This window comes from Armigeres subalbatus, chromosome 2 (genome assembly GCF_024139115.2).
Source record: "Armigeres subalbatus isolate Guangzhou_Male chromosome 2, GZ_Asu_2, whole genome shotgun sequence".
Taxonomy (NCBI): Eukaryota; Metazoa; Arthropoda; class Insecta; order Diptera; family Culicidae; genus Armigeres; species Armigeres subalbatus.
Genome location: NC_085140.1, coordinates 125,384,906 through 125,410,601, shown reverse-complemented (window position 1 = coordinate 125,410,601; position 25,696 = coordinate 125,384,906). Strand labels below are relative to the sequence as shown.

Here is a 25,696-nt window from a genome sequence, read left to right as displayed (position 1 = left end):
TAGCTCACATGGGTTGCATTTTGTCGTTCGTCCACACAGTGATCTATATTACGATTGAGTCCTGCTTCTGGAACGGCAGTCGAGCTTCGGGCGGCAACGGGAAAACACTTCTAGCTTCTACCGCGAATCGTCGTCGGGCTTGTAACACCGAGTGTTCTCGTTCGAGTGGGTGCTCTTGTGATCAACATCTTGAAGACAGTTTACCCGGGAGAAAGGATTAGAGATGACAACCCAGTACAAACAAACGAACACGAATGGATTAACGACCCGGAATCTGAACGTGGCCGTCGTTGGGGGTGGACTGGTAAGATGCCGTTTTCAATTGTTTTACCGGGAAAGAGTGGTTGCTTAGTGATAGGCGATAAGTGGGACCATTCATATTCTTTGATGGCATATGGATTACTGAAGTGACTAATTGTGGCACATGTTCGGTTGCTGTTGGTGATGATAAAAATTGGTGACGAGAAAAGCGGGGAACTGTTCAAATTGTAGTTGCATCAATCATTACTTTTGTGAGTGAAAATACAGGATTAAAAAATTTGTATAAAAGTTTGTATAAAAAGCCATGAAATTCGTTTCTCTTGTAGTTGATAACAAATCATCGAATAAGCCCTCAAGTAGAGAACAAAAAACGTTTCTATTGATAGTGATAATAAAGCAGGAAGTGAAACAGTAGTAATTGCCGATCTTGTAATTTGGTAGTTAGTTGTTTCGTTTTCCTCTCCCGGTTGTGTTCAATGCAATGTCTTCATCTTTAACCAGGTCGATGCTTAAAAGTTGGTATTTTTGGTTAAGAGTTTCAGATTGTATTGGAAGGTTCTAAATCAGAGTTGGTACATTTTTTTATAAAAACTTCAATATTACTAGGGGAACTGTACCGGTTTTAGCCATGTTCCTAATTTGGCCAATTTTGCGAATAACTCCAAAAATAAAGCAATTCGGGAGGGTTTTATTAGTTCCAACAAGAGATATATCCCTCACGATTCAACGCTGCTTTTAACTGATCGATTATTTGGGAAAAATATGTATTTTTCAGGGTTGGCCAAAATAGGCACTAAGTTGACCAAAACCGGCGCACTTCCCCTATAATTGTTTTGCCGTAGCAGAAGACAACATTAGCACATGTGACGGCTTGGACTAATAAATCATATACGGAACATAGGGAGTGAGTGCTAGTAATGGACCCCCTGAACAAAACACCAAATTAAACGCTAGAATCGACGATTTCCTGCAAATTTTTGTCAGATGAATTTGCTTCATATATTAGGACAGCAGTTCCATATAATTGTTATGGACTAGGAAACAAGAATTTAAGGAAAGCAAGACCATGGTGGAGGTGGCTGGGTTCGATTCCCAGTTCGGTCTAGGAGACTTTCGTGTGGAAATTTTCTCGACTTTCCTGGGCAAAAATGTATCATCGTGCTAGCCCAATGATATACGAATGCAAAAATGATGGTTCGGTACTGAGGAAGCGCTTAATTAACACTAAGCTGCGTGACGGCAAAGTCCCAGTGGGGGAGGTATCGCCAATCAGAAGAAGAAGAACCAATTTATAAATGTAAACAATGAACATATGGAAATGGAACATGTCAATAAAATGGGGGGAACCATAAATACGTTATTATTGATTCATTTCAAATTATTTAACCATGTAGAAATTACAATGTTTTTATCTTAAACTAAATTTAACCTAATTAACATCAGTGGTACAATATTGCAAATATTCCTTTGAAGAAAGTGGAGAATTCAGAAATCCTCTTCCTCTTGTTTTTGCTAATGCTCATAGTAGAGCGTGGAAACGAGACCTTCTAATCTAAGTTTTTTTTTTCCAAAATGGTATGCTTGCCGGATTACCAATTTTCTGGTTGGTTTTCGAAGTTGATTCAAAGGTATAACTTTGTTCTATGTCTTATGACGATCAAGACCTTTTGCAGTACTGAATAAGTGTGAAACCGATACTAGTGATTAAAACAAAACACAAAATGATGCATAATATATGGACAAGTTATTTTTGGAAAAATAGATTAAATGGCTACAATGCTGTGTTACAAAAAAGTGCATAAGAATGCCTGTTTATCAGTAAATTAGCGAATTGGTTTCAGCCTTCCGTATCGGTACACCTGGAGACAGAATCACACATCGACCTCGCTTTGATTAATGGACGGCACTTCTCCGACATTATCGACGTCAGGACATATCGTGGCGCTAACATCGACTCTGACCACTATCTGGTGATGGTTGAACTGCGCCCAAAACTATCCGTCGTCAACAATGTTCGGTACCGACGGCCGCCGCGACTAAGGCTACCTGATGTCGCCAATAGTGAATGAGTTCGTGGGAAGCTTCGTTGACGGCCGCTCGAAAACGGACCAGATCTTTACTGTACGGCAAATACTTAAAAAATGCCGTGAATACAAGGTCCTAACGCACTATCTGTTCTTTGATTTCAAGGCGGCATACGACAGTATAGACCGCGTAAAGCTATGGAAAATTTTGGACGAGAACAGATTCCCTGGAAAGCTTACCAGACTGATCAAAGCAACGTAACGGTCGATGAGCATGATTGACCGCCCACGGTTGCTACTCCGTTATTGCCAGGTCAGCTGTAATACACAAAGAACCAACAGATTAAGTTTGGGACTAACATCATCTTAAATATGTGTAAGAACCGTTGACCCAAAAATAAGCAATACCAGCGCCGGCCGTGTCCGAATGCAGGTCAATTAAGGAATAGGTAGGCAACTGTTGACGTGATACTCGCTTTCATAGAAGCCGACGAGTCATCTGAACTTCCACGAGAAATCACGAGGATGTTGGATATATGGGGTAGGGAGTGTGGCAGGGTTCATTTTGGTAAACAGTATGTCGTGTGTAACGTGTAGGTTGATCGAGATAAAACAAAAATACAATCGAAAACACACTTTTGTTCTTTGTGTATGTGTTTTTTTTTTAATATTTAATATAAAGTTCATCACCAATCGCGCACTAATTAATTGACTCAACGACCGCACAAAGCAGAGAAAAATATTTCGATGATCGCGTTCTAAACGAAAAACGATTGGACGCGCATTAATCTTTTCGTTGCCTATTAATGTACCCGCTTGCACAACGTACAACAACATATTTTAATGGCCGCGCGATACTTCTGCTTTTTTTGAATGATTTTTTAAAGAGTTCATCACTAAGGTCTAAGGTCTAAAACTTGAACTATATCATATGACTTGATATTTTGGGGAAGTCGACAATATTAATAATTCCTAACTAAACATTAGTTGGAAGAATTACAATTCTGGTAAATAAACAATCATTGAGTAGTTCCAAATTCTAATGATGCTCGAGTGTTTTCTGCGCAAGGAAAGCCGGGTATAGTGCTTAGTCCAGGTTTAAAGAACAGCCTAAAGTTCCATTGAAATACGTTGAGATAATGGCATGTAGGGTTTCTTACCCCATTCCCGGCCTAACATGCGTACGACTGCATTATTTAATTGATATTTATGACAGGAAGCAACTTTTTCTGAAATTTGTAGGCTGTATAATACTGCAATGGGGTTCACTTCTGCTTAAAAAATAGCTATTCGTGCTAAATATCGTTCAAAGAAGCTTTTATTTGATTTAAATTAACGAGGTGCAGCACTCATTTCAGTCATAGCGATTCCCAATCCGGCATACAAAAAACCAGTTCCCGGCCTAAGCAAAATTTCTCTCAATCTCTCAACATTTTACTCTCATTCTCTCTCGGGACGGTAGAAAATGCGATGTAAACAAAAATATGCACGTTCCACGACAACAAGATGCCAGATGGTATTATTCATAATCATTTTTATTTGGTTGAGAAGATAAATAAACTCATCCAAATTTCTTCCAAATACTTTAAAACAATATTTTTTTCACCTTTTAAAATCGAGAGAACTATAAATAACATGATAACGTCAACATATTAGACAATTTTCCTATTAACGATGAAGGATCATTTTTATAATCCTGGCCTTTTGGCAGCACGGTGCAGCTAGAAGTTCTTGGGCCGAGGTGAATTTTTGTTCGGTTTGTGAATACATTTTAAAATGTATTCTAGTATGTTTAAATAAGTTCTAGTGAAACGAACAAATAAGAATAATTGAAGTGCGGGTGTTTAGAATTATGGTGTGGTGATTAACAGCTTCATGCAATGGTTGTATCGAGCACTGTGACGATTTTTAGGTAGGTGTTTATTCGATAATACCGTTTTGAAAAAGTGGAAAGAATCACTCCGGCTCAGTGGTGTGGCATCGGAGAGTGAAATTTTGAATTCTACATTTTTATTTTCTACAATTGAATCAATTAGGAGTAAAACAAGTGATAGAAAAATATTGAGTATTGTGAAAAATAAATGGGAGACTTTTTAAAAATGATCAACCATAAACCTACGACTTCCAAACAGTTTAAATCATTAGTTTTCTGTGCAGTGAGCCGGGAACCGGGTCCATAGGCCCAAGTAGTGATTTACCCTATGACTAGGGTAAAATATACATCTCAGACGTCTGAACAAATTTTGGACCTTTGGACACATTTTGCGTGTTTTTTCTACTTAGCTACTTTCAAATAAATAAAATGTGTCTGTTTAGTCCCTTTTATAATCATTTTTGTAACAAATTGAAGAAAATGTAGCCGAAAGTGCAAAATACATTCAAACGTCCAAAATACCAAACTTAATTGCGTTACCCTACTATTAGAAATAACTTTGGATGGACGTAATACTTAGTGCAAGTCAAAGATGCATCCTGAACAGAACATGAGCCAAGAGCGTGGCTTGGTGTTCTTAGTTTTGAAATCTGAACACAGTTCACTGTGCACTGGGTCGGTACACAAGCAAAACGATCATAGTATCTAAGATTCCTTAGATTTAGAACTATGTGAAAACATACGAGCATGCTTGATTTCTATTGGTTGGATGCCTGCCCACGTGTTCCATTACTAGCCGAAAAATGTGTAGCATGCCGTCGCTTGAATTTGTTTTCCTAGGATACAAGTTGCTAAGTTAGGTTAGTGTTCTTGAACAGTGTGCAGTGTTCAAAACGTTTTGCGTTGCGTTGCGTTGTAACGGAGTATTTCGTAGATTGCATACTGATAGTTGTCATGTATATTCTTTACCTTTCTTACCCCAATTGCTTATGGATTTCCATTTGGGATTCAATGGAAATCAATTGGGGAATCCAAAATGATAAAACATGAAAGCCATCATTGCCGGCCACGCCCATCTTCTCCGTTACTAGGAAAGGGAAGGAAATGACGATATGACATCTACTTAACGAGAGGCCAGCGAATCACCGACGCCCTCATAGATGTCAAGGAATTGAATGGTGGGTAGGGTATGTGGTTTAGGAGTATCATTATAAGCAAATGATAGAAATTTTGTGGAAATACGTTGGGAGTGACTAAGAAATTTATGTCACTCCATTATCCTTGCCCTGGCTAATAGCCTAGGTTTAAGCGCCTTTGCTCGCTCTCTGAAACGAAAAAAAAAACAAAAAGAAATTAAATTCCCCTTCCCCCCTGATATGATAATGATTTTGATCAACAAATGAATTCTAAGTGGATGAGTAAATGATCAAACGGCTGTAAACAAGCTTCTATTGTCGTAGCAGAAGCAAACCCGATTAAGACAATTAACTTTTTCACTATGCCAAAAGATATTGATAAATTATTATAATTAATTGATAAATTAACGAGTCTTTTTTTTAGATATAGTTTAATAATAATGAAAGGGCTATTGTGGTAACCCAGATATATGTTTAAATGTGTATGGCAGGATTTGTTTTCTTAAGTGTGTCTGGTGTAACATTATAGGCATATGGGAAATGGTTTCTTTTTGAATTTTATGAATATAATAAAAATAGTAAAGACTTACCCCATTTAGATGGACTTGCAAGTGCAATTCCTTATGCACAAGAGTAGCGAAGCCAACAGTGTTTGTGAACTTGATTCCCGAAAATTAACGCCATTCTTTCGAAAACTCGCAGTCCTCTCCACACGGAGTATCCTTCTGCCGTCGGGGGTCCGAGTCCAGCAACAGTTTAGAAACATTGTTTTCACTCTCATTTATTTTGAAAACTTTATAAATAAAAAGCAGTCAAAATTTCAGAAAAAAATGACAGCAGCACGCACAAAAAAAGATTGCCGTCCGATGCCTCTGACTACTACGATCCTTTTTCCGGAAGGGCTGGTTTTTCAGTGTGCAGTGTTCAAAACGTTTTGAACACGAACACGCGTTCTCGTGTTCAGATGCATCTCTGGTGCAAGTAATGACACGAGCGTAAATACTTTCACATGGTCTATATAACTTTTAGGTTTCTTTAATGGCAACGCAACTTTGAGTAGTTGGAAGAAGCTTCAATTAGCTTAGCAAACAGGAACGGTCATCAACATATTGAAGTACGCACACAGTTCAATGGTGTTGTATGGTGTGGTATGGTATGGAGTTCATGTGTTCACTTTAGACATTTGAACTTCTTGTACGAAATTGACTGATTACTTACCTACAATTTTTTCATTATACCAGTAGCCATCTACGAATATTGAACCTAGACTTTTGAGACTTGTGGTCTTTGGAAAAATAGTTTTGCTTAATATCTATGGTCAGAAGGACGACGATACGAGATGGCGAGAATGAATTGTGAAAATTGAACAACTGCAGTAAATCAGGAGCGTAGCCACAATATTGGACAATAACTAGATGAAAATGGTTCTAGAAAGTGATTCAACGGGTTCAAGAAGGTGAAGCATGCACGCTCCATTCATAAATCAAATGTTTTCTGAAAACATTTTCAAACTACTGCAAATTGAATTTTTTTGTCGAATAGTATGTACTGTTGGTGTAAAAAAAACATTGGCTTCGGTTAACCAAAAAAACAAAATTATAAGTTGAAATTATAATATTTCAAGGAATTAACCATTGAGATTCCATCATATTGAATGTGAAAGTTCATTGAGGCCATCAATGACAAAAGTACAAAAACTCTCAAAACTTACCAATATTTTTTTTTATTTCCAAAACATTTCCATGATAACAGAAATTTCCAACAATAATGACGTTATACAATGTAATGTTAACAATAAAATTGATAAATAAAATTCTACCTAACGAACTGCAACTTGCTTTCTCGACGACTAGTATGGGAAATCAGCGGCCAGCGTAAGACACCACCAACGAAGATAAACGAATAATCCCTTCATTACGATTCTTACCACTTGTCCAATCATTTTCACATTTAAATCTTCAATATTCTTCAAACGCAGTTGTTCTGGAATTCTTCATATCCAAAATAAGGTAAAATTAAATTCAAAAATGTCAACGCAGAAAAAAAAAAGATCCATCAGATTCCCCTCCGCCATTAAATTTTTATGTTGAGCGTGGAGAGCTGGATGCAGTGCCGAACTGCCATAATCTGGCAGGCAAAGTGACATAAACGCCAAATTACAACATGTTTTTCATTTTCTAAAGAGCATTAATTAATACTACTCGTTAACACCATTATTAGAAAATGGCGTATATGTCACTTTATCAGATTACGGCAGTGAACACATAATAGAAAGGGAATATTATATAGGGAACATCCATCGGTTCCCTACATTATTGCATAAAGAATAATTTGGCATGAAGACTTTCGGTTTAATCAAAGTTAATTGCCAATTGTTCGGGTATTGGCCACTCGACATAGGCAACATAGACTTTTAACCAACTAAGCTACGAAGGACCTTTGTCGGTCTTCGCAACTTAGCGACTGCTGAATGAGCCCGAGCTTCCCAAATCGGACGCATAGCCGAAGCACTCACAATTTATTTCCCAAACCTGTACTCGTCCACATGTACATATGTAGTCATGCACAGTAGAGTGAGCGTGACCATTAAAATTATCTAACTGCTACACACATTATTCATCAGCAAATCCAAGAAATTTTAGGTTTGGAAACTTTCTTGACTTTCTTGGGCATTAGAATATCGTCGTGTTAGCCAAATGTTACTATTTTGCAATTGCTTATGATCCTCGCTGTAAACAAATTTGGAAGCGCTTCCCGATCAAGAATGCATAACAAAATTATAACAAGGGGAGTTATTTATTTCAGAAAAATATTGTAACAAAATGTGTTATAAATTTTGCTGGTTAGTTGTTAAAATAACAAAAAATATATCAAAAATACCTCTAGCCGTAACATAATTAAAACAGAGGTTGATACCTTCATATCAACATTATAACAAACGTTGATATAATTTTTCTGTACAAAAATCTACTTCAAGGTAATTGCCTACATCACGGATAGAAATCTGGTACGCTACCACGCCGGATTTCCATCCATAATGTATTAATATCGAGCGGGTTCAAGTTATACTGAAGGTGATTACTTTCGTTTTTTTTCATTTTGTACAAAACATGTAGGCAATTATTTTGTGAAAATATTCATAACTCATGTTGTTATAATTTTGATATGAAATAAAACTAGCAGAGGACACATTTTTATCGAATTATCTAATTATAACACACGTTGTTTTAAATAACAACAATTGATAGAATTGAATTATAATTTTGTTATGCATTCCTGATCGGGTTATGAACATGTGATAATCTATTTAACTTTGAAAATAGCTAAAGGCGTAAACAATATGGGTTATATAGGAAAGATGACTTAAAAAAATAAAGAATCTGCCGAGCGAATAAAAAAAATGATGTGAAAGGTCAGTTTGCTAATTGTTTTGACGATGGTACTGGTTGTCAAATCAGAATCTAAAATTGGGGACCGTCACGAAATCATGTAAGGTTTTGAACGTTAATAGAGCCTTTATCTTTCGATGGATTTTTAAGATTTATATATCAATCGACTCGGAAACTCTACAGCAATTTCATAGTTTCAGAAGCTTTTGATTATTTACAATAAAGTATTGAAAATTTAAATTCTTGTCCTTCCCAGTAAAAATATCAGAACCAACCAATCCCATTCATGCATTCCTAACACGGACATCAGAATGATGTGAGAGCATCACGGGCCTTGTGACCAATCGTTTCATTTTCTCCGGGTATATTGTCGCGCTTATCTTTTTCTAGACTTTCGCGGCGGTTTTATTCTCGCAGGCTCGACTGAGAAGGTAGACGTCAAGATAGCCGCCGGGTTAAAAGATAGGGAAAATTTTCCCTCTCAAAACAAAACCACGTGCTTTTCGCCAAATGACAGCAGTACTCGATTGTATTAGTGAGAGGCAACCGGCGTCACTGAGTACATGGAGAGTGTTTATCATGACAAGTGCATACGGTGGGTAAGATTTGTATTGACTCTGTCGTGTTTAGTGACTGATGCGATTACCTGAGAAGCAGCCAGCAGGACGCCGCAGTATTCTATATTTTCTCGAGATGCATAATAAAAAGGCCCATGATTCGCGCTCGCGCGTCATTTCTTAACGATGTTCCATGCTGAGTGGTCACGGAGAGCGGACAGAAAAATGGATTTGCTAGTGGTCCTAGCATCGATGGTTGTGGTTTTTGCATCTGTAACGCTTCAGCAAACTATCGAGTGGATATCTTCGGTGTCAGCGGCACTCCACTGAAAACTTCTTGCATGGTTGTGAACCTTTTTTTGTTTGCAGGACCAATAAATTGGCTCTTTTCAGGACTACCTTTTTATGCAAGGGAAGATTTTTGTGTGAAGAATATTGTTCAAAGTGCAAATTAACCGCTTTGCGACGCCAGAAAGTTACCATCCGTAGCAAAATCATGAACGCGCGTCGGAGGGAGATGCTACAAATATTTATTTGCATGGATGGCATCAGTGGCATCCACGTGGAAGTTTCTCAAGATTCTGATTTGGTTTTGTTACTGTTTGTGACTGGGAAGGCGAATTATTGAAAATCAAACGGTTCTTTTAAGTATCAAAATCAGTATTGCAAAAGGTCGTGATCGTCATAAGACAGACAATTTCTAAATTAGCTGAGATGAATTTTGTTTAACCGATTCAATACGGATGGGTCATATATTACCCAAGACGAAAATCAGCTGTCAAAAATCAGCAAAAATGTTCAAAATTAACTGCTCCATTCAGGAAAAATATTGCACAGGTCAGGTTACGGGCACTACGATGATCTAGAGCATCCAAACTATCCTTGAGTTGTAATTTTGATGTTCTTAGGAATCAACACCATATTTTACCATATTACTGTTAAATAATTGAAATTAAAATATTAAATAATTAATAATAAAATCCTGCGCCTGCGCCTGTATAACAGATCCTTTTCAATACCTACGATACTCTAAACCGTCCTTGAACTCAGATCTTAATATTCATATCGATCAACAAGAAGATCTACGATGTCCTCACTATTTTTATGAGTTGGAATAGCTCCACAGTACCTCGTAACACCATTACAGACACATTACAGACTTCACTCAACATCTACAACACTCCAAAATATCCTTGAGTACAGATCTTAATATTCAAATCGATCAACATGAAGATCTGTTATGTCCTCATTAGTTTTATGAGTTGGAATAGCTCCAAGGCACCTCCAACACCATTACAGACACACCACAGAATTCGATCAATATCTACGACACTCCAAACTGTCCTTGAGTACAGATCCTAATATTCAAATCGATCAACACGAGGGTCTACGATGTCTCAACTATTTTTATGAGTTGGAATAGCTCCACGGGACTTCATTGCACCATTATAGGCAAACTACAGAATTCGTTCGACATCTATGACACTCCAAACTGTCCTTGAGTACAGATCTTAATATTCAAAACGATCAACAAGATCTTCGATGTCTCAACTATTTTTACGAGTTGGAATTGCTCCACGGGACTTCGTTACACCATTATAGACAAACTACAGAATTCGTTGAATTTCTACGACACTCCAAACAGTCTTTGAGCTCAGATCCTAATATTCAAATCGATTAACAAAATGATCTTTGATGTCCCCACTATTTTAATGAGTTGGAATAGCTCCACGGTAACTCGTAACACAATTACAGACATTCTACATACTTCGCTCGACATCTACGACTCTCCAAACTATCCTTGAGTACAGATCTCAATATTCAAATCGATCCACATGAAGATCTTCGATGTCCCTACTAGTTTTATGAGTTGAAATAGCTCCACGGTACTTCGTAACACCGTTACAGACACACCATTGAATTCGTCAACGACGCTCCAAACTGTTCTTGAGTACAGTTCTTAATATTCAAATCGATCAACACGAGGATCTACGATGTCTCAACTATTTTTATGAGTTGGAATAGCTGCACGGTACCTTGTAGCACAATTACAGACATACTACATACTTCGCTCGGCAACTACGATTCTCCAAACTATCATTGAGTACAGATCTTAATATTCAAATCGATCAACATGAGATCTTTGATGTCTCCTATTTTTATAAGTTGGAATAGCTCATGTATAGTATCGTATATATTCTGGAAATGTTATGATATGTTTGTAATTTGGTATAATGATGTCACATCGGGCTTCAACTAACATACAAGCTCGGCAGCCTATGGATTACTCTGATATTGTAGACCTCTAATACTTGAGCTCAAGAATGCTTTAGAGTACCGTAGATATTGTGTGAATCTAATAATTCTCATAAGCTGGTGTAATGATGTCTCATGGGGTTTTTTGCAACTGATACATAAGCTTAGTAGCCGTTGAATCAGATCTGAACTCAGGAATGGTTTGGAATACCGTAAATATTCTGGGAAAATTGTGTTTTGTATATACTGGTGTAATTATGTCCCATGGGGCTTCACCAACTAACACACAAGCTTGGAAACCCATGAATCACTCTGATGGTCTTGTAGACCTCCAATATCTGAACTCAAGAATGATTTGGAGTACCGCAGGAACTCTGAAAATGTTGTGATTTGTGTATACTGGTGTAATGATGTCCCATGGGGTTGCTCCAACAATCGCACAAGCTCAGGACCCTATGAATCACTCTGTTGGTGCTATGGACCCCCAATATCTGAACTCAAGAATGGTTTGGAGTACCGTAGCTATTCTGAGAATGTTGAATTTCTTATATACTGATGTAATGTTGTCCCATGGGGCTTCGCCAACTAACACACAAGCTCGGAAACCTATGAATAACTCTGTTGGTCTTGAAGATCTCCAATATTTGACCTCAAGAACAATTTGGAGTACCGCAGGAACTCTGGGAATGTTGTGATTTGTATATACTGGTGAAATGATGTCCCATGGGGTTGCTCCAACTAACACACAAGCTTATGACCATATGAATTACTCTATTGGTGTTGTAGACCTTCAATATCTGAATTCAAGAATGGTTTGGAGTACATAGCTATTCTGGGAATGTTGATTTTTTAAAAATACTGATGTAATGATGTCACATGGGGTTTCTACAACTAACACACAAGCTCAGGAACCTATCAAGCACTCTGTTGGTCTTGAAGACCTCTAAGATCTGAACTCAAGAATTGTTTTAGGTGCCACATTCTGGGAATGATGTATTTTGTATATACTGGTGTAATGATGTTCCATGAGGCTTCTCCAACTAACACACAAGCTCGGGAACCTATGAATTACTCTGTTGATCTTGTAGACCTCCAAGATCTGAACTCAAGAATAGTTTGGAATACCGTTGATGTTCTGGTAACACTGCGATTTGATAAAAACAGTTCAATTATGTCTCAAATATCATTGCCAACTTCATATTAGGATTGAGGCCCCGTAAAACGCTTTGTTGTTTATGTAGATCATCAAGATCTTAACTCAAGGAAGGTTTGGAAGCCCTAAAAGATCTCAAAAAAATATTCCCCCCCATATTTCAACTTTTTTATGGTTTGCATCCGTTTTTGAAGCAGTATGTCCAAAATTTATGTTGAAATATGACGAAAAAAAAATCCGTATTGAATCGGTTTTAAAGTTTAAATCATAGTCGCTTGGTGAAAGCAGAAAGTTGCCGTCGGCAGGAGAATCACGAGTGCGCTTCAGAAGTGGAAACTATAAAAATGTATTCGCATGGATGGAAATAAAACCTGAAACAAGTAGTAGACTACTTTACTGATTATGGATCGACTGCGCGATTGAGTTAGATTTATTGAACGGCTACTCAGTCTTACAATTTCACAACGAGTTTATTATCTACCCGAACCCGACGTCCCGTGTCGAAACGTCGTTGTGAAATTGTAAGACTGAGTAGCCGTTCAATAAATATAAGTAGTAGACTACCTATTAAAATTATCTGCCACCACCAAGCGAATCATCGTTTAATCAAAATTCGTCTCCCCTCAAATTATCGCTTAAGAGCTGCTTTCATTGATGATAGCCAATCGGATGGTACTCCAGACGCCACCGTTGCAGAAATGTGCTCCACACGACCCACACCATCGTTTTCCGACAGCAGCTCCGCCGATGCCGATGGTGGGACCGCGGTCTGCTCTTCACGACATCTCGAACGAAATGACTTGCGCGTGTGGAAAAGCTGCTTTCTTGTAATCAATAAAGTTAACCCTTTGGCCACGCCCCTTTGGTGAGTGTTACGGTTACATAATATTTGCACTCATATCGATCAACAAAGAGCCGGGACTATTGATTATAAAAAAACTGCTCCCTGCGAGCGCGTGGCACCACTTCATTTAAACTAGGGGGAAAGACGGCTTTGGCAGGTTTTGTTCTATTATTGTCAGGGGGATTTTTGTTGACCAAATTTTATGAAATTTGGTCACAATATTCTTTGATATGCAAAGAATGTTTAGGCTAAATTTGAGCATAATCAGTCATGAAAAACCCCTGACAATAATAGAACAAAACCTGCCAAAGCCGTCATTCCCTCTAGTTAAATTCGTTTATTTTTTGATTTTTGTTTGTTACATTATTTTCAACATTTCAAGTGGGTTACCACTTGGCCCTTCATCTTTGATTTTGTTTCTATAGCAATGGTCGGGATTCAAATGTAATTCATAAAGTTTATCTAAGGTATCAGAATAGCCAAAACATTAATACTTTAGGTGGTAACACTAAAATCATAACCATAATAAACTACAATGCGTATTGTGCTACAATAGTATCCTTACGTTGTCCAACGTCTACCTTGCGGTCGTGTTTTGTACACAACCCTTCTGATTTATTTTTTACTAATTTCCATATATTTTCTAGGTTGGTTCTCTGTTCGCGCTTCACCTGGGTAAAAAGGGACACACTGTTGATTTGTATGAATACAGAGAAGGTATCGAGATTTGTTTTTTTTTCGTAATACATTGCTTTCCCGGTTTTGACAACACATGGTTGTTGCCTTATTTTATTTCTAAATAAATGCTACTTTTGTATTTATATTTGTAACGCCGCAAGCCAAAAAAGCGCGAACTATTATATGCTCTAGTTGTATTAATTAATATTAACCAATTAGAGATTTTTTTGAAAATTGAAACATGAAATCATGTGTTGCCAAAACTGTAAGCGATAGTGACAATTTATTAGTCGGTGTCTTTCGAATGTTCATTGCCGCGACTAATCCCGATTTGTTGCGCACATTGCAGACATTCGGACGGCCGAGCTGGTCATTGGCCGTAGCATCAACCTGGCGCTGTCTGCTCGCGGCCGCAAAGCACTGGCCGAGGTAGGTCTGGAGGACGCCCTCCTGCAGCACGGCATTCCGATGAAGGGCCGCATGTTACACGATCTGAAGGGAAACCGTAAGATTGTGCCCTACGACGCGAACACGAATCAATGCATCTACTCGGTGGGCCGCAAGCACCTGAACGAGGTGCTTCTCGATGGTGAGTACGTTTTCGGTAATTTGATCGGTATCGGTTACCTATACAAGGTAGAGCAAGTTCTGGTGAACGCATTATGCTACTGCTTTATATGATGAGTGCTTTCGAGTTTTGTTCTGAATGGGCTTTACAACTAGACAGCAGCACTTGGTGGGCTTCTTTCACTATCGTTGCGTAGCGTACCGAGAAACACGAGATTGTTCTTTTACGGTATGATTATGTAAACGTTTGGCTGATAATGTTATTTATTTGTAGCCGCCGAGAAGTACCCGAACATCAACCTTTATTTCAACAAAAAACTACAATCGGCCAATCTGGATGAAGGGGAGATGAACTTCATTGAGTGAGATTTTTGTTGTTGTTTTAAACGTAGTGTGTAATTCTTATCACTTTCTCAACGAATTTCAGTCCGACAACGAAGGAGGCAACTCAAGCCAAGGCCGACCTCATTGTGGGCTGCGATGGAGCATACAGTGCCGTGCGTAAGGAGATCGTCAAGCGCCCAGGGTACGACTACAGCCAAACTTACATAGAGCATGGCTACTTAGAATTATGCATTCCACCGACCAAGGACGGAGAGTTCGCGATGCCTCACAACTATCTGCACATTTGGCCGCGGGGAAAGTTTATGATGATTGCTCTGCCAAATCAGGACCGCACCTGGACGGTGACGCTGTTCATGCCGTTTGTCAACTTTAGCAGTATTAAGTGCGACGGGGATTTGATTCAGTTCTTCCACACGTACTTCCCGGACGCGATCGATCTAATTGGACGGGAGCGGCTGATCAAGGACTTCTTCAAGACCAAACCGCAGTCGTTGGTGATGATCAAGTGCAAGCCGTATAATGTGAGCGGAAAGGCGGTCATTATTGGGGATGCCGCGCACGCCATGGTGCCATTTTATGGACAGGGGATGAATGCGGGATTTGAGGACTGCACTGTGCTGACGGATCTGTTCAACAAGTATGGCAACGATATCGATCGGATATTGGGTGCGTTCAGTGAGACACGATGGGAGGACGCACACTCGATCTGCGATCTGGCTATGTACAACTATGTTGAGGTTAGTGAACATTGATGTTAGTGCCTTTCTCGCTTTTCTAAGGGATCCAAAATCTGTACACCTCCGATGGTGCAAAGGGGCGACTTGAAAGATCTCCATCCTGAGCGTTGCCCAGCTATCGATTTAACCTGTTGCCAGGTTAGATTTCGGTCGACTTCTTTAATTTCTTTATTGAGGCTTCGCCGCCATGAGCCTCTGGGTCTGCCTCTGCTGCGATGTCCCGCTGGATTCCAGTCTACTGCTTGTTTATAGATTTCGTTTCCGCCCCTACGTAGAGTGTGGCCGACCCAGCCCCACTTCCGATCCCGAAATTCTGTTGCTATCGGCCTCTGGTGACAACGACGATGGAGCTCGTTGTTTGAGATCCAGTTGTGAGGCCACCAGGCCCGAATTATATACCGCAGGCATCTGTTAATGCACTTTTGCAGCCGTTGAGTGTTCTCCACTGATACACACCATGTTTGGCTAGCGTATAACAGTTAGTTCACGTTTGAGTTGAAAATTCGCATCTTGATGCGTTCGCTTATCTGCCTGTTTTTTCCGATATTTCTTAAACTCGCAAAGGCAGCCCTTGCTTTCTTGATCCGTGCGCCTATGACGATCTTGGTACCGCCGTCTGACGCCATTTGGCTACCAAGATATCAACATTCTGCACTGGTTGCCCGGCTACTGTGAAACTGTAAGGGGTCACTGTGTTTACATCCATCGATTTGGTTTTGTTGACGTTGATGGCTAAACCTGCCGTAGAAGAGCGCTTGGCAAGGTCGTTGAGCTTACTCTGCATGTCAGAGCGCCGTTGAGCGAGGATTTCAAAGCATCGAATTTTTTAGAAACATTTGTAAGAAAATTATTGTGAGCTTTTTAGTGGAATGTCTTCACTTGTCATAAGACGAGTTTATACAATCCCATTTAATTCCACCACTTAATTGTATCTTGACAGATACGTATTTCGACCTCAACAGTAAGGCCGTCTTCAGCGTCTTGTACTTGACTCGACTTCGAGTCGAGTCAAGTACAAGACACTGAAGACGACCTTACTGTTGAGGTCGAAATACGTATCTGTCAAGATATAATTAAGTGTGTAATTCAATGGGATTGTATAAACTCGTCTTATGACAAGTGAACATTTGTAAGTTCATTCTGTGTACGACGTTGGTATTGGGACTCATGCCACCAAATGCTCCTCCGGAATATTTATATGAAAAAAATGGCTAACCACCACAGGTGGGCCAAATATGAATTACAACACCAGCTCCATACTCATAGTAAGAAAAATTGTGCTTGTCCTCATGATGAAATGGATGATCCGGATTTTCCAAAAGATCGCTACAGAGACTACACTGGCCTTAGTTTGAATAAATGAAATAATTTCCATTCTAATAATGTCATCGCAAATGATGCTTTGCAATGATATTTTATATTAATTTGACATTTTCCGGATGTTTCGGATCTACCGGAGGGCCATAGTAAACATGTTTAGGCCACAACATAAAATTCATACTCAGAGTATGAAAACAAATGCATTTATAAAATCCTAATGCTTTTTAGATGATTTGCCTTTTTGTGGGATCTTCCAGATCTTCCGGAGAAGCACACGGTGGTTAGTGGTGTGCGCCACTGCCAACAGTTTATGACATCATCTCGCCGTTGACATGTTTGCGATGGGTCGCCGTTTGAAAAGTATCACGTCACTGATCTACAGTTTTCCACGCCGATTAAAATTTGCAGAAATCCGCAGAATTTACCGTGGAAACTCCGAAGAACCAGTGAAATGTCCCTATAATTTCCCGGTTTATATTCCCAAAACAAAATTGAAATTCCGGAGGATTTGTTTTGAAAATTTCATACAATTTTTCCGTTGAAATTTCCAAAAAGCTTTCCGTAAAAACTAAGAACTTTCAATGGAAATTCCGAAAAAAAATTCGTTGAAATCTAAAGAATTGCTTTCGAAATGCCGAAAGTATAGTAAATTTCCGTTAAAAATTTGGAAGAATTTACCGTGGAATTTATAGATAATTTAGTTCCCAGAAAATTTCGAACAATTTCCCATGAACATTAAAAAAAAAAAATCCGTGCAAATTTTGAACAATTTCTTGTGGAAAGGCTGAAGAATTCCTTTTAATATTTTATTAAATTTTCTGAGGAAATTCTCAAGGATTTCCCATTAAAACCCAAAGAATTTCACTTTGAAGTCAACATTTTTAAGGGAGAGGGCCGTTTGGTCGAAGGCCATAAAGCCAAAAGCTGGTCAGACATGTCCTTGCCGAACAAATCATTAGACCGAAACTCGTCTGTTCGAAAATTATTTGGGAGAGATAGCCAATAATGTCGTTTGGCAGAACAGGTCATTTGACCGAAAAAGTAGTCTGGTGTAATAGGTCATTTAGCACAAAATGACGTTTTGGACAAAATGGTCGTTTCGACCTTATAAACGGTCGCCCTAATGGAAGTTGGCTAGATAACTCTTGCCTTAACATGATATTCGGTCCACTGGTATTTTAAAAAAAAGGGTTTCCACCGAATGATTTTCGTCAACGAGAAGTACCGAAAGGCCACAAACCCTCCTAATCGACATTTTTGCCCGTATTACTTGTTCAGCAAGTGACATTATCAGATGAAATTTTGAAGAATATCTGAACCATTTCCTATAAAAAATTGAAACAGTTTCTCGTGAAGAAAAAAAATCCATTACAAATACCAATTTTTATGTGGAAATTCTATAAAATCTGCTTTTGGAAAAAAATACTCTAAAGAATTTCCTGTGACAATTTCAAAGAAATCTCCGTGGGAACTTCAGAGTATTTCCCGTCAAAAATCCGAAAAGCTTGGAATAATTTCCTATGGATTAGATTTTTCCGACATAGATTTCGGTAGACTTCTTTTATTTCTTGATTGAGGCTTCGCCGCTATAAGCCTCTGGGTCTGCCTCTGCTGCGATATCCCGCTAGATTCCAGTCTAATGCTTGTTTACAGATTTTGTTTCCGCCCATACGTATAGTGTGGCCGACCACGCTCCACTTCCGACCTCGAATTTCTGTTGCTATCGGCCTCTGGTGACAACGACGACGGAGATCGTTGTTTGAGATCCAGTTATGATGCCACCAGGCCCGAATTATATACCGCAGGTATCTGTTGATGAATACTTGCAGCCGTTGAGTGTTCTCCACCGATACACACCATGTTTCGCTAGCGTATAACAGCACAGATTTCACGTTAGAGTTGAAAATTCGTATTTTGGTGCGTTCACTTATCTGCCTGTTTCCCAGATATTTCGCCATTTGGCTACCAAGATATTGGAAGCTTTCAACATTCTTCACTGGTTGCCCGGCTACTGTGAAACTGAAAGGGGTCACCATGTTTACATCCAACGATTTGGTTTTGTTGACGTTGGTGACTAAGCCTGCTGACTTCCACAGATGATGCGCCTTCGTAATTCACGACTAACATTGTTATAAGCCGTTAGCAAGGATCCAAGGTAGACGAATTCCTCGACCACCTCGAAGATATCCCCGTCTATCGTAACACTGCTTCCCAGGCGGGCCCTGTCGCGCTCGGTTCCGCCCACAAGCATTCACCACCAGTCCAACTTTTGTTGGTTAAAGTTTCAGGCGGGTGTACAGTTCTGCCACCTTTGCAAATGTTCGGCCGACAATGCCCATGTCATCCGCGAAACAAATAAATTGACTGGATCTGTTGAAAATCGTACCCCGGCTGTTACACCCGGCTCTCCGCATGACACCTTCTAGCGCAATGTTGAACAACAGACACGAAAGTCCATCACCCTGTCTTAGTCCCCGGCGCGATTCGAACGAACTAGAGTGTTCGCCCGAAATCTTCACACAGTTTTGCACACCATCCACCGTTGCTTTGATCAGTCTGGTAAGCTTCCCAGGGTAGCTGGTCTCGTCCATAACTTCCCATAGCTATACGCGGTCTATACTGTCGTATGCCGCCTTGAAGTCAACGAACAGATGGTGCCTTCACGGCATTTTTGAAGGATTTGCCGTACAGTAAAGATCTGGTCCGTTGTCGAGCGGCCGTCAACGAAGCCGGCTTGATAACATCCCACGAACTCATTCACTAATGGTGACAGACGACGGAAGATGATCTGGGATATCACTTTGTACGCGGCATTAAGATTGGTGATTGCTCGAAAGTTCTCACACTCCAGCTTGTCGCCTTTCTTGTAGATGGGGCATATAACCCTTTCCTTCCACTCCTCCGGTAGCTGTTCAGTTTCCCAGATTCTGACTATCAGTTTGTACGGGCAAGTGGCTAGCTTTTCTGGGCCCGCTTTGATGAGCTCTTTAGCTGTTGGATGGCATCCTTAACTTCCCTCAAGGTGGGGGCTGGTTGGCTTCTATAGTCCGCTGAACTGACGTAGTCATCTCCTCCGCTGCCTTGAATTTCACTGCCTGTACTCTCAGCGCCATTCAGATGTTCTTCGTAGTGCTGCTTCCACCTTTCGATCACCACAAGTTCGTCCGTCAAGATGCTCCCATCCTTATCTCTGCACATTTCGGCTCGCGGCACGAAGCCTTTGCGGGATGCGTTGAGCTTCTGATGGAACTTGCGTGTTTCTTGAGAACGGCACAGCTGTTCCATCTCCTCGCACTCCGCTTCTTCCAGGCGGCGTTTCTTCTCCTGAAAAAGGCGGGTCTGCTGTCTCCGCTTCCGTCTATAACGTTCCACGTTCTGCTGAGTACCTTGCTGCAGCGCGACCGTCCTTCTCCTATGTACAAAATCTGTCTACACTCTTCGTCGAACCAATCGTTCCATCGACTTCGTCCCATATACCCGACGTTGTTCTCCGCTACGTCGTTAATGGCTGCTTTGAGGGTATTCCAGTCCACAAGAGGGGCCCCGTTGTTGATGACTAATGGTTTTGGGCGCAGTTTAGCCATCATCAGATAGTCTAGTCGGTCAGAGTCGATGTTAGCGCCACGATATGTCCTGACGTCGATAATGTGGGAGAAGTGCCGTCCATCAATCAGAACGTGGTCGATTTGTGATTCTGTCTGCAGTGGTGATCTCCAGGTGTACCGATACGGGAGGCTGTGTTGGAAGTAGGTGCTGCGAATGGCCATATTCTTGGAGGCGGCGAAATCAATTAGTCGTAGGCCGTTTTCGTTCGTCACCCGGTGAGCGCTGAACTTCCCAATAGTCGGTCTAAATTCCTCCTCTTGACCAACCTGAGCGTTCAAATCTCCTATGATGATTTTGACGTCGTGGCTTGGGCAGCTGTCATACTCACGTTCCAGCTGCGCGTAGAATGCATCCCTATCATCATCAGTGCTTTCGGAGTGTGGGCTATGGACGTTGATTATGCTGAAGTTGAAGAACCGGCCTTTGATTCTCAACCTGCACATTCATTCATTCATCGGCCACCACCGATCACGCGCCTTTGCATATCGCCTATCACTATGAAAGCTGTTCCCAGCTCGTGTGTGTTGCCGCAGCTCTGGTAGATGGTATGCTTACCTCTAAACGTTCGCACCATTGATCCCTTCCAACAAACCTCCTGCAGCGTTACGATGCAGAATCCATGGTCCTTGAGCACATCGGCGAGTATGCGTGTGCTCCCGATGAAGTTGAGAGATTTGCAGTTCCACGAACCGAGTTTCCAATCGCTAGTCCCTTTTCGTCGCAGTGGTCTTTGCCGATGGTTCCGTACTCTCTTGTTGATTGTTCGTTGCGTATGTTTTTTTTTAAAGGCTGGCTCGCAGGGCTTGACACAAAACCCCATAAATTTCCGGAGGATCATTCAAAAGAAACATCCATACATTACGCAACGCTGAGCTGGAAGAGGTTGCGAGATGTATGACGAATCATACAATTTTTAGAGGATTCATACAAAAAGTGTAAGATAGTGGGTAGGGGTGATGAAATGGTCAAATTTTCCGGTACGTAATTAGTGAACTTTCTTTTAAAAAAATTCCTTTTTTTCACGCCTCGCGAAATCTCGTATATTTTTATTTCTGTAGTTTTTTTTGTATATAATAAAAAAAGCTTTTCCTGTGGAAGTTCATGATTCTAGGACCACCCTTTCAGAGTTACGTAATCTTTAAACATTCTATAGTATACTTTCAATAAACATCAATTAAATGCTATTTACTCTTATTTGTGTTAATATATACTAGAAACACATGGTTGCAAAAATGCGTACTCTTACCCCACCCGATGCGCACTATTACCCCACTGGTGGGGTAAGAGTGCGTTTTTCACATGTCTTGCAAGCAATAAAGGTTCTACTAAAACGAATTTCAATGATTTCAATATTTTTTCCACTAGGTAACATAAAGGAAGAGTAAATATACGCATCGTCGACATTGATATGATATGCAGAAGCTTGCTTAATAAGGGCTACATTATCGATGGAAAACTAAGTGCGTACTCTTACCCCACTCTACTCTAATGGTTCCCTTTTCACCCCTGAAAAAAGATTTCTTCATAGAGTGTAGGGATTGGGATGCACTAGTTCTTCATAACAGGTACAGCAATACTTTACAAGGACGCCCACTAAAGCTTTAACCGGATATCTGGGACTCCCACAATATTCGCGGCAATAACAGCAAACGATGCCCTGTGCGTATTTAGTTTTTATGTATGGAGCATCAACAACGAAATACAACATAATATGATTGGAACATGCTCACCATGCTTTTTTCGTTCATTCTTGAGTCCACAATAATTTGGCTCCGAAATTCATCAGGGCACGGCAGCTACGACTAATGATTTAAAATGTCCAATGGTCAGCAGCGGGTATGCAGTAGGAACGGATGAGTCATCACAGGGTCAAGAATTTGCCCATTTACTCTCTGAAGTTTTGGCCCAGTGGTCCGTAATGAAATTGTTGCTTTTATTTTGATGCATGCCATTTTACTATTCAGGTGGATTTCTTGATTTCCAATCCCCGGGAGTAAAACCACAGCGTGAGGTCGTCCTAGGTGTATTGAAGGTATTGAAGGGCTTCAACTCTTTCGTGAATTGTTTTTTGAACTACTTGAATCCATCTACAGGAACGATTCTTAAATATATTTCCACTCCACTGCACAGCTTTTTTTATTTGAATTTATTGTTTGATTGGCTAAGGCAGCTTACTGCGATCTTCGCAATGACGATAAATGGGCTTTATTATGATTAATCTGTACCAAAAGTGTACAGTTTGATTTACTTCACATGAACATTCATGGCAATAAATCATGTTGCTGCAAAGAACAATCAGATTCTATGTTATCGTGCCACATTCTGTAGTTCGAAAAACCATGAAGCGTAGACATATTTTGCCTTTAGAAAATTTGTATGTCATGTCCATCAAACTATTTCATTTATTACTAGATAAAATTATATATTTAATTTATTATTTGAACAGTTACCCAAGTAGTCATGTAACGACTGTTTTGATGTTTTACATTATAATACCCAAATGAGTGTTATAATGGATTTTTTATAATACCTGGTTTGCAGTTCGTCTTTGAGTGATAAAACGGCATACTTTTCCATACCAACGAAATGGGTGCTTTAATGACCATTATGCAACCCAACAACCCGTGCTGAAAATATAATCTTTTTGCAACTAGTTGCACAAACTACTATTATGTCACTCATTTTAGTTGCATAATGGAATGGACATTAAAGCACCCATTTTATTACTATGGAAATGTAGACCGCTTTATTACTCAAACGCGAACTGTTTTCTAAAGAAAAGTTGGCCTTCAATAAATTAAACATTTGATGGAGCGAGTACAATTTTCACTCAATTACTGGCAAGCACACCTGATCGATTTTGAGAGTGCGCCTAAACCACCGCATAGGACGGATCTTAGGACCGTCAATGAAAAAGTGGTGTCTCTATATTTCCAAAAGATATTTTAGTTACTAGATAAAGATTGTCGCTGTCGTCGCTGTCCGGAACATCTTTTGCTAGCGAGGATAGGGGAGCTAAATGTCAAAGAAGAAAAATCCATACGATTTGACAGGTATGTACCACACATGTTTCGGACAGCAGAACAAAGAGAACCGAAGCGACAATCTTTATCTAGTAACTAAAATATCTTTTATATTGCCGGTTCCAGAGATCAAAACAAGAGACTTGCAAACAAACCACATGAATATAAAGAAAAGCTATGTCCATTTATAATCTGGAATAATAAAATCATCTGTATCTCAGTAACATTGACGTACAAATAAGTGAAAATTCGCACCTTCTTTTTTATTCCTCTCATCAAAAGTTGCACACCTCCGGAGTCAATTTCCTTGGCACATTTGCTCCACATTTTGGTCATCTGAGTCGCGTCCCGAGCTGTTTTTCCACTTTTCTTAAGCTTCCACTTCATTACTGCCCGAAATGTCTCGATGGGCCGGAGCTGTGGGCAGTTGCGTGGATTAATGTTTTTATCGATGCGATCTTCGTTATTATCGCGGTACCACTGGATGACTTCTCGGCTGTAGTGGCAACTCGCCAAATCTGGCCAAAACTTCACGGGACCTTTATGGGCTTTATGGAAGGTAAACCGCGGTTTTTGAGACATTCCTCCTTGTACAGCTTCGAGTCCATCGTCTTATTCGTCACAAACACTTAGGTCTTTGCTCCACAGTTACATAAAATCATTTGTTTTTTTTGCAAGTTTGTCCAAAAAGCAAACTTAAACTTCGCAGGAACTACTCCTCGTGCCGTCACCATGTAGAATTTTTGGCTAGGAAGCTGTCCGAAATCCATTTTGACGTTTGTTCCATCGTCGATGAGCAGGATTATCAACGTGGGTGTGCAGATTTTTTTTCTCTCCTTTCGGCTTCCATCTGGAATAATTTTTGACTCGCTGCACGAAACATCGTGAAATTTATACCACAGCAAGTGGGCGCCTAGGTAGACAAACCGCTGTAAAAGAATTCTTGCAGCGGTCACTTTCCGTGCCGCTGCAATACAATAAATGATTCTGGATTCTAAATGGACATGGCTTTAGATTCAGTTGAATCAGTAAAAAAACACCAAAATTTTGGGTAAATCGCCTATTGCCGAACGTATGCGGGTGTTCAACAATAAATTTAGCCGTTCAACATTTGGCGATTTTTCCTTATTGCACATCACGACTCACGCTAATATTTTTTTTTCTAGATGAGAGACCTGGTAACGAAACGGTCATATTTATTCAGGAAGAAGTTGGATGAATTTTTGTACTGGTTACTACCAAACACATGGGTCCCGCTATATAATTCAGTATCGTTCTCTCACATGCGTTACAGCAAATGCATAGCGAACCGCAAATGGCAAGACAAGGTCAGTATTTCGGAATGTAAGATAGAATCACATAACTTCAGCCATTTCTTCTATATATTCCTCAGATTTTATCTCGTGTATTGTACGGGTCCTCCTTCGCTATAATTGCTGCTGGTAGCTACCTTGGCTACAAATATGGAAACATGGATCTTCTACAACATTATTCTACTTCTGTTCTCCAACATCTAAAGTTGAAATGAAACAATTTTCGTAGGAATTTTACACAGTATATTGATACAATCAATGTATCATTTTCTACGTGAAATGCAAACTTTACAAAACATAATTTGTATTACTTCACTACATTATTCTACAATGATACCAGTGATGGCTATAAATAAACATGCAAGTGGAGCGAGCTTTGATCTCTTTGGACTTTGAGTTCTTATTTGACTACCCTACAACCATGCAACATCCACAACTATTCTATAACAAGCTTTACATTATCATAGTTTACAATATATTTGCTTTTGTGCTTCTCGAAAAGTTCCTCCAGTGCGGTGCAGAATCGTGCGTGTAACTGTTCAACGTCTTCCTTGGATGGGTCATCAATCTTCTGCACCTCAACCGGTTCTCCGACTGTGAAGTAAAATATCGTG

At 39.9% G+C, this 25,696-nt stretch overlaps 2 protein-coding genes across 7 annotated transcripts in view; one reads left to right on the top strand and one right to left on the bottom strand.

Moving 5' to 3' along the window:
* The first annotated feature begins 28 nt into the window (after positions 1-28).
* Positions 29-25,462, top strand: LOC134210802 (kynurenine 3-monooxygenase). Its single transcript, XM_062687081.1, has 7 exons — positions 29-304; positions 14,141-14,210; positions 14,521-14,760; positions 15,013-15,100; positions 15,166-15,820; positions 24,936-25,097; positions 25,163-25,462. Exons 1-7 carry the CDS (start codon positions 224-226, stop codon positions 25,295-25,297), a joined length of 1,431 nt encoding a protein of 476 aa, XP_062543065.1. The 5' UTR covers positions 29-223; the 3' UTR covers positions 25,298-25,462.
* Positions 25,303-25,696, bottom strand: part of LOC134210804 (2-acylglycerol O-acyltransferase 2-like) — a 75,295-nt gene continuing 74,901 nt past the window's right edge. For all 6 annotated transcript variants that reach the window (XM_062687086.1, XM_062687088.1, XM_062687085.1 and 3 more), the window contains one exon: positions 25,303-25,676. In XM_062687086.1, coding sequence (XP_062543070.1) covers positions 25,519-25,676 — 158 coding nt within the window. In that variant the 3' untranslated portion in view covers positions 25,303-25,518. The remainder of the gene's footprint in view (positions 25,677-25,696) is intronic.

Bases quoted from the DNA above. Each gene is read 5' to 3' on its own strand.
- LOC134210802 (XM_062687081.1), top strand. From the start codon at position 224: ATGACAACCCAGTACAAACAAACGAACACGAATGGATTAACGACCCGG. The intron at 305-14,140 runs GTAAGATGCCGT...TATATTTTCTAG, and splicing joins CCGTCGTTGGGGGTGGACTG to GTTGGTTCTCTGTTCGCGCT. The intron at 14,211-14,520 runs GTATCGAGATTT...CGCACATTGCAG, and splicing joins TTTGTATGAATACAGAGAAG to ACATTCGGACGGCCGAGCTG.